This window comes from Abramis brama, assembly GCF_963993115.1.
Source record: "Abramis brama genome assembly, chromosome: 23".
Taxonomy (NCBI): domain Eukaryota; kingdom Metazoa; phylum Chordata; class Actinopteri; order Cypriniformes; family Leuciscidae; genus Abramis; species Abramis brama.
The window spans coordinates 3,700,050-3,713,787 of NC_139985.1; the positions used below are offsets into that span (position 1 = coordinate 3,700,050).

General features: G+C 40.3%; 1 protein-coding gene across 6 annotated transcripts in view; it reads right to left on the reverse strand.

The window, feature by feature from the left end:
* Positions 1-13,738, reverse strand: part of camta1b (calmodulin binding transcription activator 1b) — a 268,279-nt gene that overhangs the window by 19,800 nt on the left and 234,741 nt on the right. For 5 of the 6 annotated variants that reach the window (XM_084100192.1, XM_084100191.1, XM_084100189.1 and 2 more), the window contains exons 7-9: positions 8,014-8,167; positions 3,906-4,046; positions 597-2,845 (exon numbers count right to left, since the gene is read on the reverse strand). In XM_084100192.1, the coding sequence (XP_083956318.1) occupies positions 597-2,845; positions 3,906-4,046; positions 8,014-8,167 (2,544 nt within the window). The remainder of the gene's footprint in view (positions 1-596; positions 2,846-3,905; positions 4,047-8,013; positions 8,168-13,738) is intronic. The other variant, XM_084100190.1, reaches the window with a different exon arrangement.

The window sequence follows — 13,738 nt, forward strand, 5'->3', positions numbered from 1 at the left end:
TCCAACTAAGAAAATGTCACAGAAAAAATAACCAGTGAGAGCTGAAGTGTGTTGTTGTGGTGAAGTCTGATATCCCTCTGTCTATGTTTGTCCGACTGCTTCCTTGCCAATAGGCATGTTAATGACAGGCTGAGCATGTGTCTCATGTGGCCCAGGGGCTTCTGGGACAAACAAATACATCACTTGTTGTAGAGAAGACCTTGAGCTTTACATTCAGACCTCACAAGACTGAAATCTATTCCTGTATTAAGCAGCTTGTGGCTGATTTCCATATGAATTGTGTGCTTTCAGAACTCCACAGGTCTCCACAGAATTAGAAAACGATCATTCACCAATCCCTACATGTACCTTGCCCCTTGTTTGTTTATTATTAGCTACTAATAATAGAGTATTGTTCATTTTACAATCTTTAGATCCCTTTCACAAAATTCTGAAGATTTTCCCACCATATCTGTTTAGAAAATGCAGATTCTGTCTGGTCCTGCACATTTTCCCGCGTCTCTGCTGCCACCTGGTGGCTATTCTATCACACATCTACAGCAGTTGAAATGCCTTTTTTTTTTTTAGCTCTGCAGAAGAGTCAATCACAAACTCACCTCAGGATAAGACCACTCTGGAGAATAGTCCGTCACCACAAACAGCCTTCCGGTAGCCTGTAACATTGCCATGTTCCCGTGTGCCACAGCTGCCGACACGGCCTCTGCCACCTGCATGTACGACAGCTGTCCCGCCTCGCCCGCCACCGCCCCAGCCTGCGTGGACTGCGGACTGCAACAGGGCTGCAGGCAGAGGTCCGAAGAATTGTACCCTCTCGCCCCATGAGCTCCTTCATCTGCACCTTGTTGCGCAGCGGTTCCAGAAGAGACCTGCCCCTCTGTTCCCGAATGGGTCATCAGCTGATGCCCGTAGAGAGCGCTGCCGCCCGGCACTACTGCCGTACCACTTCCGCCCTCCACCGAAATGAAGTCATTGATAAGATCGGAGAACTGATTCCCGAAGGAAACATCAAAATGGTCCAGGTTGATCTCCATGGAGCCTCCTCCATTGGTTCCACTGCTGCCCAGGCTCTGGTGGGCTCCTACGGTGCTGAATAACCCCTGCACCAAACCGGCTCCTTGCAGGAGTGGCTGAAGCTGTTGATGGGGGCTGTTGGTGGTTCCGTTTCCCTCCGTGTTGTTGCACAAAGTTCCACTTTCCGCCCTTGCACTCGTCCCTCCAGATCCCTGCCCGACTCCACCAGCTTCTGTTGGCTGCTGAAGGTAGTGCTCTGCGCCCCCTACACCCTCGGGTTCTCCTCCTCTACCAGGCTGTGTCATCAAACAATCTGAGTCCTTCTCTTGGACGCCTCCTCCTCCTCCTTGTTCCGCTCCTGCTGGCTGTTCCAAACCACCCACTTCTTCATGCTCCTGGCCTGGGGTCGGGAAGCGGTTCTGGTACTGCAGAAGCTGGAGCGACCCGGCTTGTCCATTCCGTTCGTTTGGAGAGCCACCATTGCAGTTAGAGGCAGTGTGCTGGCTGGGGTGTGTACGGTGATGGAGATGTCCGTTGGTTCCCGTCGAGTCCGTCTTGACGAGACCCATGTAGGCATTGGAGTCGTGGGAGTTCTGTGTCGAACCGGAGTTGTTCTGGTGCGTTTGGGACTGTGGAGAACCTTGCAGAAAGAAGCTGGGGGAGTGACCCTGGTGGGCCAGGTGAGAGCTGGAGATAGCTTGTCCGTAGCCTGCCGCTGACATAACACTGGACGGATAGTCTTGCTTGGCATCAATGGCACTGAAATCCATCTGCTCGAGTGTGGTGCTGGGACTGAGTCCACCTCCAGACGGCAGCAGTGAACCGGTGGGCGTCAGAGCCAGAGAGTTTTGTGCAGAGCCGCTGCTTGAGGAACCAGAGATCCCGACGGCATCGCTCACCACTTCTCCAACCTGATAGCCACCCTCTTTAGCCAACTGCTGTTCAAATGACGTGTCCTCCGTCTTGATGTTCTTCACCAGAGAGGGATTAAAGACGTAACCGTTGTCGTTGAGAGGCGGAGAACACCGCAGTCCGCCGTTACTGCAGCTGCTCCTGTTGCCCTCCTCGGTTTTCAGCCCATTTCCTCCATAGGTCTGACCTTGCTTGGGGTTGTTGAGGAAGCAGTCGGGGTCAAAGTTCATATTGGTCTCAGGCAGCTTGATATTCCCAGCTTCCAGGTTGCTAGACAGCACCAGCTCTTCAGACACACTGGCGGTGGACAGCATAGCAAGTTCGTCTGTGGACCCTGCATCCGCCAATCCCACTGCTCCAGCAAAGGCAAACTTGTGACTGTCGGTGGTCACCGCTAATACTAGACTGCTAGAGGCTGTGTCAGCACCCAAGAGGTGAGCGTTGGGGTCTACAGTGGGAGACATGCTATAGACAGGGTCTTCTGACATGAATACAGTGGTGGACTGAGACAGGCTGTTCATTACCGAGGCTACGTGGCCCATTCCTGTCACCACGGGACTGTCGGCCATGTCGGGGTCAGAGTTTAGCCCGCTGCTGATGGAGACGGGTGAGCTCTGGGTGGTATCTGGCACTTCCACCTGGTTGGTCGAGGACACCTCCATGCTGTTCTGGTGGAGCAGCGCCGGCTTGTGCACCTTTCCGTTCCTTTTCTCTCGCCCGCCGGTTCCCCCAGCACCGTCGCCCCCCGCCCTGCCATTTTTGCTCCCGCCGTGGCTGTGCTCCGTCTTTCCCTCGGACACGTCGTTGTTCTGGACCTCGGAGTGGGTGCTGCTGTAGGCGCTTCCAGTGCGAGGGTCCACTTTCGGGGAGATGATCCGGTGTTTGGCACTGTTGCATTTGTGATGCAGGCTGCTCCCAGCACCTACAGAGAGCAGACACATTTTAGGTTGTTATAGTATTAACGTAACCATAAATACATTGAAAAAACATGCATTTTGATATATTTTATTATATATCAAATATATGATTTTATATATGACTTATGATTCATGGAAAGAGCTGGCCCTCTGTATACCACATAAAATGCTAAATGCTGATGTTTATTCTATGAAATGTTGCATAAATATTATATGATTAAAACAGAAAAAAGTTAATTTAAATAAATAAATATAACAATGTATATGAATATAGAAATTAAGAAAAAATACATTTTACTTAACAAATAAACATAATAATAAAAATAATAAAAAAATAATAATGTTCAATTACACCATGCCTGACAGTATTTGTGATGTGGTGTAGAAAAAAAAAAAAATCTATCTATCTATCTATCTATCTATCTATCTATCTATCTATCTATCTATCTATCTATCTATCTATCTATCAGTAGGATTTCAGGGACAATTAATGCATTGGTTTCATAATATATACATTTTTTGTTTAATGTAAATGACATTACTGTGTTCTGTGTGTAATTTTTGGTGGAGTACTCAACAGTACTCGACTCAATAGTGCCATCAACTGGCCATAATCTATACTGAACCTGAAATTATGATGGAAAGGGTTCGCCGTAATCTTGCATGTCAACAGCAATGTCCAAATTTAAATAATAGATTGGCAGATTTATTTTGTAAGGGGAAAATTATAAACTATACATTCAAACAGTGAAATCACTGTTAGATAAGTTGCTTAATGGCTCAATAAAACTCACAATAAGACTCCTTATAGAAGCAGAATAGTATAGAATAATAGGCCTGAATAAAATAAAGAATTTGATGAGAGATATTTCATATTGAAATCTCTGACTTTTGGTTACAGTGTTATAAGATATGTTTGAGAGTGTTGAGACGTTTTGCTAGGGTCATTTTTTTTTTTTCAGGAGACAAATCTGAAAGGCAGGAGGCTCTTCGTTGACTGTCATTACTGTCAAGGAGAAACAATTGAGAAATCACAGAGTTGTCATTTGACGCCCGTTCCCTTACCCAGGTTTCCCGTGCAGAGGCAGTTGTGAGTCCGGGGAGGAGGTTTGGTCTGGTGGCTGTCCAGAATTTGCTGCACGAGCTGCTCTGCTGAGAAGCCAGTGCTGCTATTCCCATTGCTGCAAGTCCACTTGATGCCATGAACTGCCGGGAGAGAGAGGACACAGACGTCAGCCAGACAGCCACACAGACCAGCACCTCGCCAGCACTACTGACACTGCAGGGGAGAGAGCCTGACTGCCCCACCGCTCTCACTCATCACGGGCACAATCCGTCTTATGGAAAGTGATCTGCCTTTTCCTACAGAAATGTCTGTGGTTGAAGCGTCTGTGTCATGCTGTTGATTACCACTGACTCGACTCTCAGTTTGCACTAACTGTGTGTTCGCAGTTTTGGCACTTGCAATGAAAGTACGTGGCAAAATATTCCAGAGGTTTTAAAATCAGGGGCTATTTACCATGAAAAACTAAGAAAAGCCATGAAGGTATATTTCAGTTTAGTTAGCGCCAACCCTGGATTTTAGGCACCATGAAAGTGGCTCAGCTTTTAGCGGTGTTTATCGCCAATATAAACTTATGATCCAGGGCTAACCTGCTCCGGGACAGGTTATGCTCTGGGTAAGAGATCTCAAACTGAAATTGGACCAATCAGCTGTGAGCACAGTGAAACATCTCTGATGCAATAAATGTGCTCCCGCTATGGCGAGCCGTTTTGACTTTTAATCACTTCACAGGAAATGAAATCTTGATATATTAACGATACAATTTTCAGGGATATCAGGGATGAAATTTCTACTAGTAAAAATGTGAATTCTTAATATCAACAATGATGTCATCACTCGCAGAAATTGAGTTCTTGATATCAAGAATTGAATTTCAACTAGTAAAAACTATAATTCTTGATATCTGTAATTGTATTTTTACTAGTTAAATGTCACCAGCTGCCATTAAAATTCAACTGTTGATATCAAGAATTGATTTATTTCTAGTTGCATATCAGAAATATAATTCTTACTAGTAAAAATCTAAATGTTTGATATCAATAATTCAGTTGTCACTAGTTGAAATGTATTTCAAGATTTTCAACATGTTACATTTGTTATTTCTGATATCTGAAAATGTATTTCTGATATCATTAACTGAGTAATTTCTGATATCTAAAATGTCTTTCTTACTAGTAACAATCACATTCATGATATCAGAAATTAACATTGTCACTAGTGACAAACAAATTATTGATATCAAAAATTAAATGTTTTAATAGCAATTCAATTGTTGATATAGATTAGACATTTGCACCAGTAACCACACAATTACTGATATCAAAAATGATGATTTTTAGTAAGAATTGTATTTCTGATTTGTGAAATTGAAATTTCAAAGTAAGAAATTAATTCATTAACAATTGAATTTGAATGGCAACCTATGGTGACATTTAACTAGTGAAAATACAATTACAGATATCAAGAATTATAGTTTTTACTAGTTGAAATTTAATTTCTTATATCAATAATAAGCATTTTAACTAGTGAAATTCAAATCGTTGATATCAAGAATTCATATCCTGGGAATGAATAAAAGTAAAAACGGCTTGCCAGTTTCTCTTGCTGCAAATTAAAGATCACAACATAGTAACTATTTTTAAATACAAAATTGTCTGGCTTTTAGCGATGATTATTTCTTATAATTATTTTATATATTTCATATAAATATTATACCCCAAATTTTAGTTGAATTATTATTAGTTTAAATGAACAAAATTATATACAGATAATATGTAATATAAATAAGATATGGAATCGGTAGATAAAGCTTAAAAAATGACTATGTGAGCTTACATGTCCGAGTCTATGTATACATAGGCTATATATTATCAACTAAATAAACTAACTTCACAACTTTCACTTGCGCTGATATAGCAAGACGTTTTCTTCTTGTTTCTTCTTGTGTAATTTAATTTACGTACGTCATATTCTCCAATCTCTTCAGCAGAAGAGAGAAATAATTTTGCCGATTCTGACTATTGCAAGAAGTAAATCGAAATGTTTCAAAGCATGTGATTGGCTGTTCGCTACTGATGTCACACTTTCATGTGCATGCGCTCCATGATCTCAGGATAAAAGCCTGAGTTTGACAGAGAAAGTTTACGATCAGTCATGGTACCAACAAAGCCTGACTGCATTGGTTTAGTTTTGTTTACTTGAAACTAATCCTGTAACCCAGAGTTTGACACATGTATCATAGAGTATATAAGCTTGTATTGAACCTGGAACATTCCTAAAGTCCCAGACAAAATACTTTACTTCCTTTCAAATGATGAGACAACTGTGATCACCCAAAACAATGTGGCCAGTCTAATAAAGCAAAGCAGTTCAACCCTGACATCTGCTGGACATCTTCAGGTACTACAGCTACACAACAGGCGATCAATGAATGGTTTGTTACAAGCCTGAACCAGTCAAATACGGGTTTACTCTATCTATGCTGTTTCATGTGCAGTATGTTCCAGTAATGAGGCCCTGGATGCTGCTTTAATGAGATGAAAGCATCACAGATCTATACGAGCGGAGTGACAGTTACTAAAGCCATCTTGTTTGCTTCTTCTAATGTTGATAGAAAACACAGCATGGGACCGTGCACTTCATCTACTGAGAGCATAATTTCTCATCTTTCAGTCCAGAAATAAACATCACAGTCATCTGACACAATCCAATTAGAGACACTCAGAGAAGAACTTCATGATTTCAGTCAATACAAATCAGTTTGTCTCAGAGAGAGAGAGAGAGAGAGAGAGAGAGAGAGAGAGAGAACACAGCTGCTTACATGCATATATATATATATATATATATATATATATATATATATATATATATATATAGCTTATATATATGCATATTATAGTATTTTGCTTATTTAACTTTTGTTAAGCACATTTCACCCTTAAATTCTCATTCTGTTATTCTAAAATAAATAAATAATAAACAAACAAACAAACAAGTTTACAGTATTGAAATCATGTATATTGTTGTACTAAATTTAATTGATGGGTGACTTAAAATATATTTAAAAAAATAATTAAGAATCAAATTAAAATCATTGAGAATAATCAGAATTACATATAGCAACTCAAAGGTAAGACATCCAGACACATTATATGGAGAATACAGGGTAAATGCGCTTAACTGAGATCAAATAAAATAAGCTCAATGTTCTTTATGCGATATTTAAATGATGTTCACATTCGTCCGCTGACATGTTAAGATATTTTTACCTGAATCACACACATCTAACCAGAATGCCCTTTTATGCCCCAGTACATATATGGGCCACATCAAGTCCGCATTTGATCTGAACAGCTTGAATCATTCAAAATACATGAGTGGTGAGAGCAGTCAGCATCAGCAACCTTAAATATTCGAGTTCCTACACTTCCCACCAGCTCAAACCCTCTGCGACGTCCACCTGTCACCAGTAGGTGGCAGTACCACACCGTCATTGAGCTTCACTCGGCGAAGGTCATTCAAAGAGATGACGATGATGTGAGAAGCGTTCTCCTGCCCTTTCTACCACATCATGAAGTTAATGACTCATTGATGTGTGTTAAGATTTAAAAGTCACTCTAACATTACATTGCTGTGAATGTACAGAGAGTCTGGCAGTGTGTGAACACGGACGCGGTCTTAAACTCTATTGGTTTTGTGAAGTTAAAAGCACAGAAGAGACCAGAGGATGAGTGTCAGAATGATTTGGATCTTCTCCTGACATGCATGTGTAGTACAGATGCACCCCTCTGAGAACTAAACGGTATTTGGACACTTTAAAATGTCTGAATGTCAAACAAAATATGAAGGCAAATGCCACTTGTTTTGATATTTTATTATCTAATCATGCAATGACATTCAGATATTTCAAGTGTGACTTAAATGCCTAAACTACCACGTAGATACAGATTCTCTTCTCTGAAATAACCATGAATATATAGCTATTAAATAAATAGATAAATACATAAGCACAGTGTGTAATGGTCTCAGCTTTAACTAAACATGCTTTGTTTTTTCTATACTAGACATATTATACTAATAAACAGTCTATAAATGTAGTTTAACACTCACACATGGGTTTGAGCTGCCCGATGAGCTCTTCCTTGGTCCATTTGGCCCATTCTTTCTTATCTGTGTTGATGGAGCACAGGATGGGTCCACACGGTTTCCCACAATCCTCTATGGCGGGCACGTTCAAGTAGTGGACCAGCACAATGTCAGGGTTCTAAAGAGAGAAAAAAGAAAGGGATGATGAGATGAAAGAATGATATAATGAGGGAAGAAGGAAGTTAAGACAAGAGCGAGTTGAAATTGACACAAAAGGAGAACAGCGAGTTTCTGCTCAAAAGAAAGTCCGAACATTTTTTTGATTGGGTCCATGGAGAAGATTTAGGAAGCATGCCTTGAATAAAATGTGGTAAACCACGGTAACCGAATGAATACTGTAATGGTGCTCTCACATACTGACATTTCTTCAACTTCAGGGATTGATTTTTTTATTATAACTAGAACAGATGGATAGATTTTATGATTATAAATAGAAGAGATTTCAGCTTTTCCTCCCAAACCCAGATTTGTTACCTTAAACTATAAAGAAATCATCATAAAATTTATAAACAATGCATATCTAAACAGACATGATTATGAAATCATTTTTTTTACACATATTATGACTGTCAATAAGTCCTGACCTCACTTCCACCACAACCAAGAGTTTTATAAAGTTTTTAGTGCACTTGCTAATGAGACAAGCGTCAGTGAGTCTCAAATAGACCGACCATAATTTATGTTTCATGGCATCTGGTGTGAAGATAACAGTGGGCCGTAACAGTGGACAAAGGTTTGCTACGTTTTGATTCAGCATCTATTTATAATGATGCTTTAGATTCTAGAGAGCATTTAATTGGACAGAAAATCTGATGAAAATCTGAAGAGATGTTATCAAAATCATTGATCCATATCGGCAGAAGTGAGAGACTGTAAGTTTTGTGAATTTTGTAATTGTTTTGGAGCGCACTAGATAACCTTAAGACTAACATATTCATACTTACAGCCCAAAAACTTTAATTTTGGTCTCATGGCGACTTTAACAAATAAAAACATGTGTATTAAAAGTGTGTTTTACAGAAGTCCACAGGGCAGAATTTGCATTCAGTTAAAGAAACACACATATGCAGAAGTGAAATTAACCCATGCAATTACAACTTCATCTAAACACACACACACACACCAGAGAATCTGAGCCACGGCGGAGGAGTAAACGCGTTAAACGTCGAGTCTGCGAGTTGTTTTGCGTTCGGTGGCATGGAGGTGGGAGTTGTTAATTGGCAAGCATGCGTGAAAACACAACAGTCTCCCATTCTTCGCCCGAACTCCTCGGAGCAGATGCCCCCAATTAACTTCTAAGTATTTACCAACATCAAAACACCGCAATTCATGCCGGCTCAGAATTACGGCCATAAATTATCCTAATTGACAGCGTAAGAGTAATAGGTGTTGTTTAAAGCTCAGCTGCTATAAGCACGAGTCGTGGGTGTGAAGGGGAACCGTGGAGCTTTGGGGGCCAGACTGACTAATCAAACCGGAGCTCACAGATACACCCAAAGGACACGACTGATACATGTGAACGAAACACAGAAACAGCCAGGAGTGTTGTGCATTTTATGCTCATTTACAGCCAAGAAAGTAAGAGAGATGGAGAAACTGAGTCAGTTAGGATTAGTTATTCACCACTCATCATTTGTCTCCCAAAAATGATCTAGTTTATAGTTGGGGTTGAGTAAAAGCACATGTGCATGACGGGGAAGGTTGGCACAGGTTCTCTGACAGAGAGAAATGTGGCAGCGGCAGCGGCTTGAGACGTTTTTGAAGCTTTGTCAATGTTAAACTGTCAATAAATTTCCCCTGCTTTCCTTCTCTATCAATCTAACTCCACGCCTTTCCTCCCGAAACTCTACAGCGAGTCACGCGATCTGAGCTAATCGATGAGATACGGGCCAGAACTTGACTTCAACTGAAAATCAGTTCCTTTTGTCTTTGCATCACCTTTGGCTTTTAAATAGAGCCAATCATTCAGCGTTCTTGCCCGGAAGAGTTAGTACGTCTCTCTCAGGCTCCGTGAAAGATGGAATCAACTTCTCCTTTCTCAGCGTCTGTCCGACGGCTCCATTAGCATTTTAATATTGCAGCGTTAGCGACCAGATGGGAGACGGAAAAGAGCTAACACATTCAGGGATGCATATTTCAAGGTGTTTGCACAATACCTTTGGTAGATTTAAGAAGAAAAAAAAAAAAAAACTAGCTGATTTCATCACAGTCTCAAACAAGAGAGAAATTGGATTGCATTATTTGTTTGCCCTTTGAAGGCACTATTTTACTGTTTTGTGCTAAAACTTCTACGCCAGCATATTCGCCACCACTCACCGTTTTTATGAGCAAGAACATTCTGGAAAGGGGATGTAGTTGCTCAAAAGTGTCAAACGTAATATGTGCAACAGAAGGGTCTCACGTAGTTTCAGTCACAAATGCCTGATGCAAAAATGCAAATTTGATTGTCTGGTTTTATGCAATTTCAGAGAGTCACATAATCTGTTTTTGTTTGGCAAAAGGTGGATTCGAACGTGGGTCGATATGCGTCACAACTTTCAGCCACACGCCTTACCTAGATACACTATTGCTACCGTTAACTATCCAGCATCTTCCAGAATTGTATCTGGTCCAACCAGACGTCAGTGGGCAGAGTTAGTGTAAATAGCCTGTTTTTTCCCCCCAAATTTTCAGTACTAGTGTATTATGAATGTATTTAAACATTGTAAAATGTGTTAATTTAATCAAATTGGCCAAAATATTTAACACAAAATGGATGTGAAAGTAGAATTTTTGACAGTGGTTCTCAGCCAGGGGCCCGGAGCCCACTAGAGGGCCTCAGCAAACTTCCAAAGGGCCTAAAAAGGACACTAAACATCCTCAAAACAAGGTTATTTACTTAAGAAGTAAAATGAAAGCGTTACAAAATTTGTACGTTTTTTGCAAGACATCAAGAAAAGAAGAAAAAAAAGTATATTTGCTCATCTTTGCTTGAAGGGTGTTAAGATGTTTACTGAAAAAAAAAGAAAATATTGATTAGAGAAATGAATTTTTCTTTTTTGCAGTGCACACACATTTCTCCTCTTCTATCTGTAGAGCCTTCACAGAAACTGTTGCACTTTTTCTTGGGTTGCCATTGCCAATCTGTTGCACATTTATCTAATATTGTTGTAATGTTTGAGTTTTTCCTGCATCTTTAAAGTCACATAAAAAGCAAACTGAGTTAGTCGTATCATGTCAGTCAAACCTCTCCCTGTATTAGGCGGTTCTAAGCGCATGTCATCTAGACGTGTTCGTTTTTTAATGTTTAAGATGGTTTTACTCTGTCAAAAGGCAAGGCAAGGCAAGGCAAGTTTATTTATACAGCACATTTCACACAAGATCAAAAGATCAAATTTCTCCTCAATGACGTGCTGACTCACCCCAAAAGTTTCCTTGTTTTAGAACTGAATTTTATAAGTGATTTTCACATTTCTCTCTGGTTCACTTCCCAGTGGTGCAATACGTGCTGTTGCTTATAGCAGCTTCAACACATGGCTGTAACCTGGCAACAAGCCTTGACAGATACACACACTCTCACACACACAAACACGCATGTTTGCATGTGTGGCCAGTGTAGCTCAACCATAAACTGCTTCCCATCTCATCAAAGCTAATGAAAGTAATAAATTAAGTGTATAAATACTCTCTCTCTCTCTCTCCTTCCACACAGGTGGATCTTGCATTACAGGCACGTCTGTGTCAGTTTGTAAATGTCTGGAGTCGTCTCACACCTGCTGTACCTCAGCTGTGTGTCTCATTCAAACTGCTGCACAGCAAACACACATTCAAAAACACACGCAAATGCAATATGAATAAGAAATAGTACCAAATATGAGATCGGTGTGAGGGAAAAGACTGAGATTTAAGCTTTTATGCACTGAAAATCTTCCCCTCTGATACTTTTATGGTGCTTTTTTTTCCAGCCGCGGTCCTGTTTCACTTTCACTATATGAAAAAAATTACGACAGACTATTAAAGTCGCATGAGGTGGAAGTTGCGATATCATTTTTTCCCTATTGTGGTGTATATCAGCTTTTCGAACAAGAACAAATGAAGGGCGGGATTTGATTTTGCTTATCGGGAATTGATTAGATGGTTGTGGTTTGCTATTGGTCGATCTCGTGTGAGTGACAGGTTGCCCCGCCCTCATCACAGAAGACAAGAGATGTCGGAGAGGAAGTTATTTTGTTTGAAGATTATGAGGGCACATGAATTAAAAAAATAAATCATATACTGTATAATAAATACTGCAATATGTCATGAAAAACAAGAAATGTCCATTTTGATTTCATGTTGACTTTAATTTATGGATGAACTATGCTTCTAAATGTGAATCACACGGATCCAGATACAGCGTCCGCTCAGTGTTTGACATTCTGCAGGCACGACACTGTGATCACGCGTGACATCTATCGATCACACGGTCTGTGTGTGTGTTACTCATAGCCGTCTGCATTGCATATTGTGTTGGTGTAAACGCATTGAGAGTGTGTGTTGTACTCTGGGCTGTGTTTAATAGCTGCCCTGGACGCAGTGAACACGATGATGAATGTTCCAGTGTGTCCATCATTAAGCTGCTCTCTGCCCAGGGCGCGTGCGCACACACACACACACACACACACACACACACACACACACACACACACACACACACACACACACACACACACACACACACACACACACACACACACACACACACACACACACACACACAATTCATTTCAAGGGCAATTTGGTCTCACATGTGAAGGGTTTTACGTGTGGACACAGAAGTGTGTTTTGTAACCCATTAGGTTTTTCTGCATTTAAACTGCCCAGAGGCTCCTGACACTGATCTCTGCGCTTTATAGTCTCTCCAATCACTTCATCTACAAGCTGTTTGCTGTGGCTTCCTTTACGCTGTCTAAAGTATTCATCCCATTGATGCTATTCATTATGACATTAAAACATGAATACGCAGAGAGATTCTGAGAGAAAAAGAGCCTGAAGTGCTGTATTGCACGAATTATTAAATCACAGAAAAACTATGTTTCTTTCTACTTCAATACTGTAATATAATTATTCCAATTTATTTATTATCATTGATATTTTCAAAATAATGTATTTTGACAAGTGGTAAATATTTATATTCATTAATTAAAAATACAATGGCATATAAAATCGGACAGCCAAATAGAATTATAGGTAAGGGTCAAAGCTCATCACTCATAGTGGTTTGATTGTAATACATCCTGAACAGTTAAAATGGATTTTTAAAGACGACTGTTAGTGGACACCAGCATCAGAGAGTTAATCATTTTTTCTCACTTTTATTTACATGCACAGACCCACATGAATACAAATGAACACACATGCAGCTCTACTGACAGGCATCTGCCACGGGGAATAGAGACGTCTCTTAAGCAAATGGAGATGTGCAAGAGAGTTGAGAAGATCTACTGTGGCATAACAGGAAATTAATTGAGGACATCAATACAGCATTAATCTTTAAAACACAGATGCAGAAAAAGCGAGAGATGTGACAAGAATGCGAGATAGAGAAAAAGAAAGAAAGAGACAGAAACAAGAGACAGACTACAGGAAAAACTGGACAAAAATATAATTATTTAAATTATAAAAGTATAAATGGAAGTAATTAATTTTATTTATGATGGCAGGATGACTT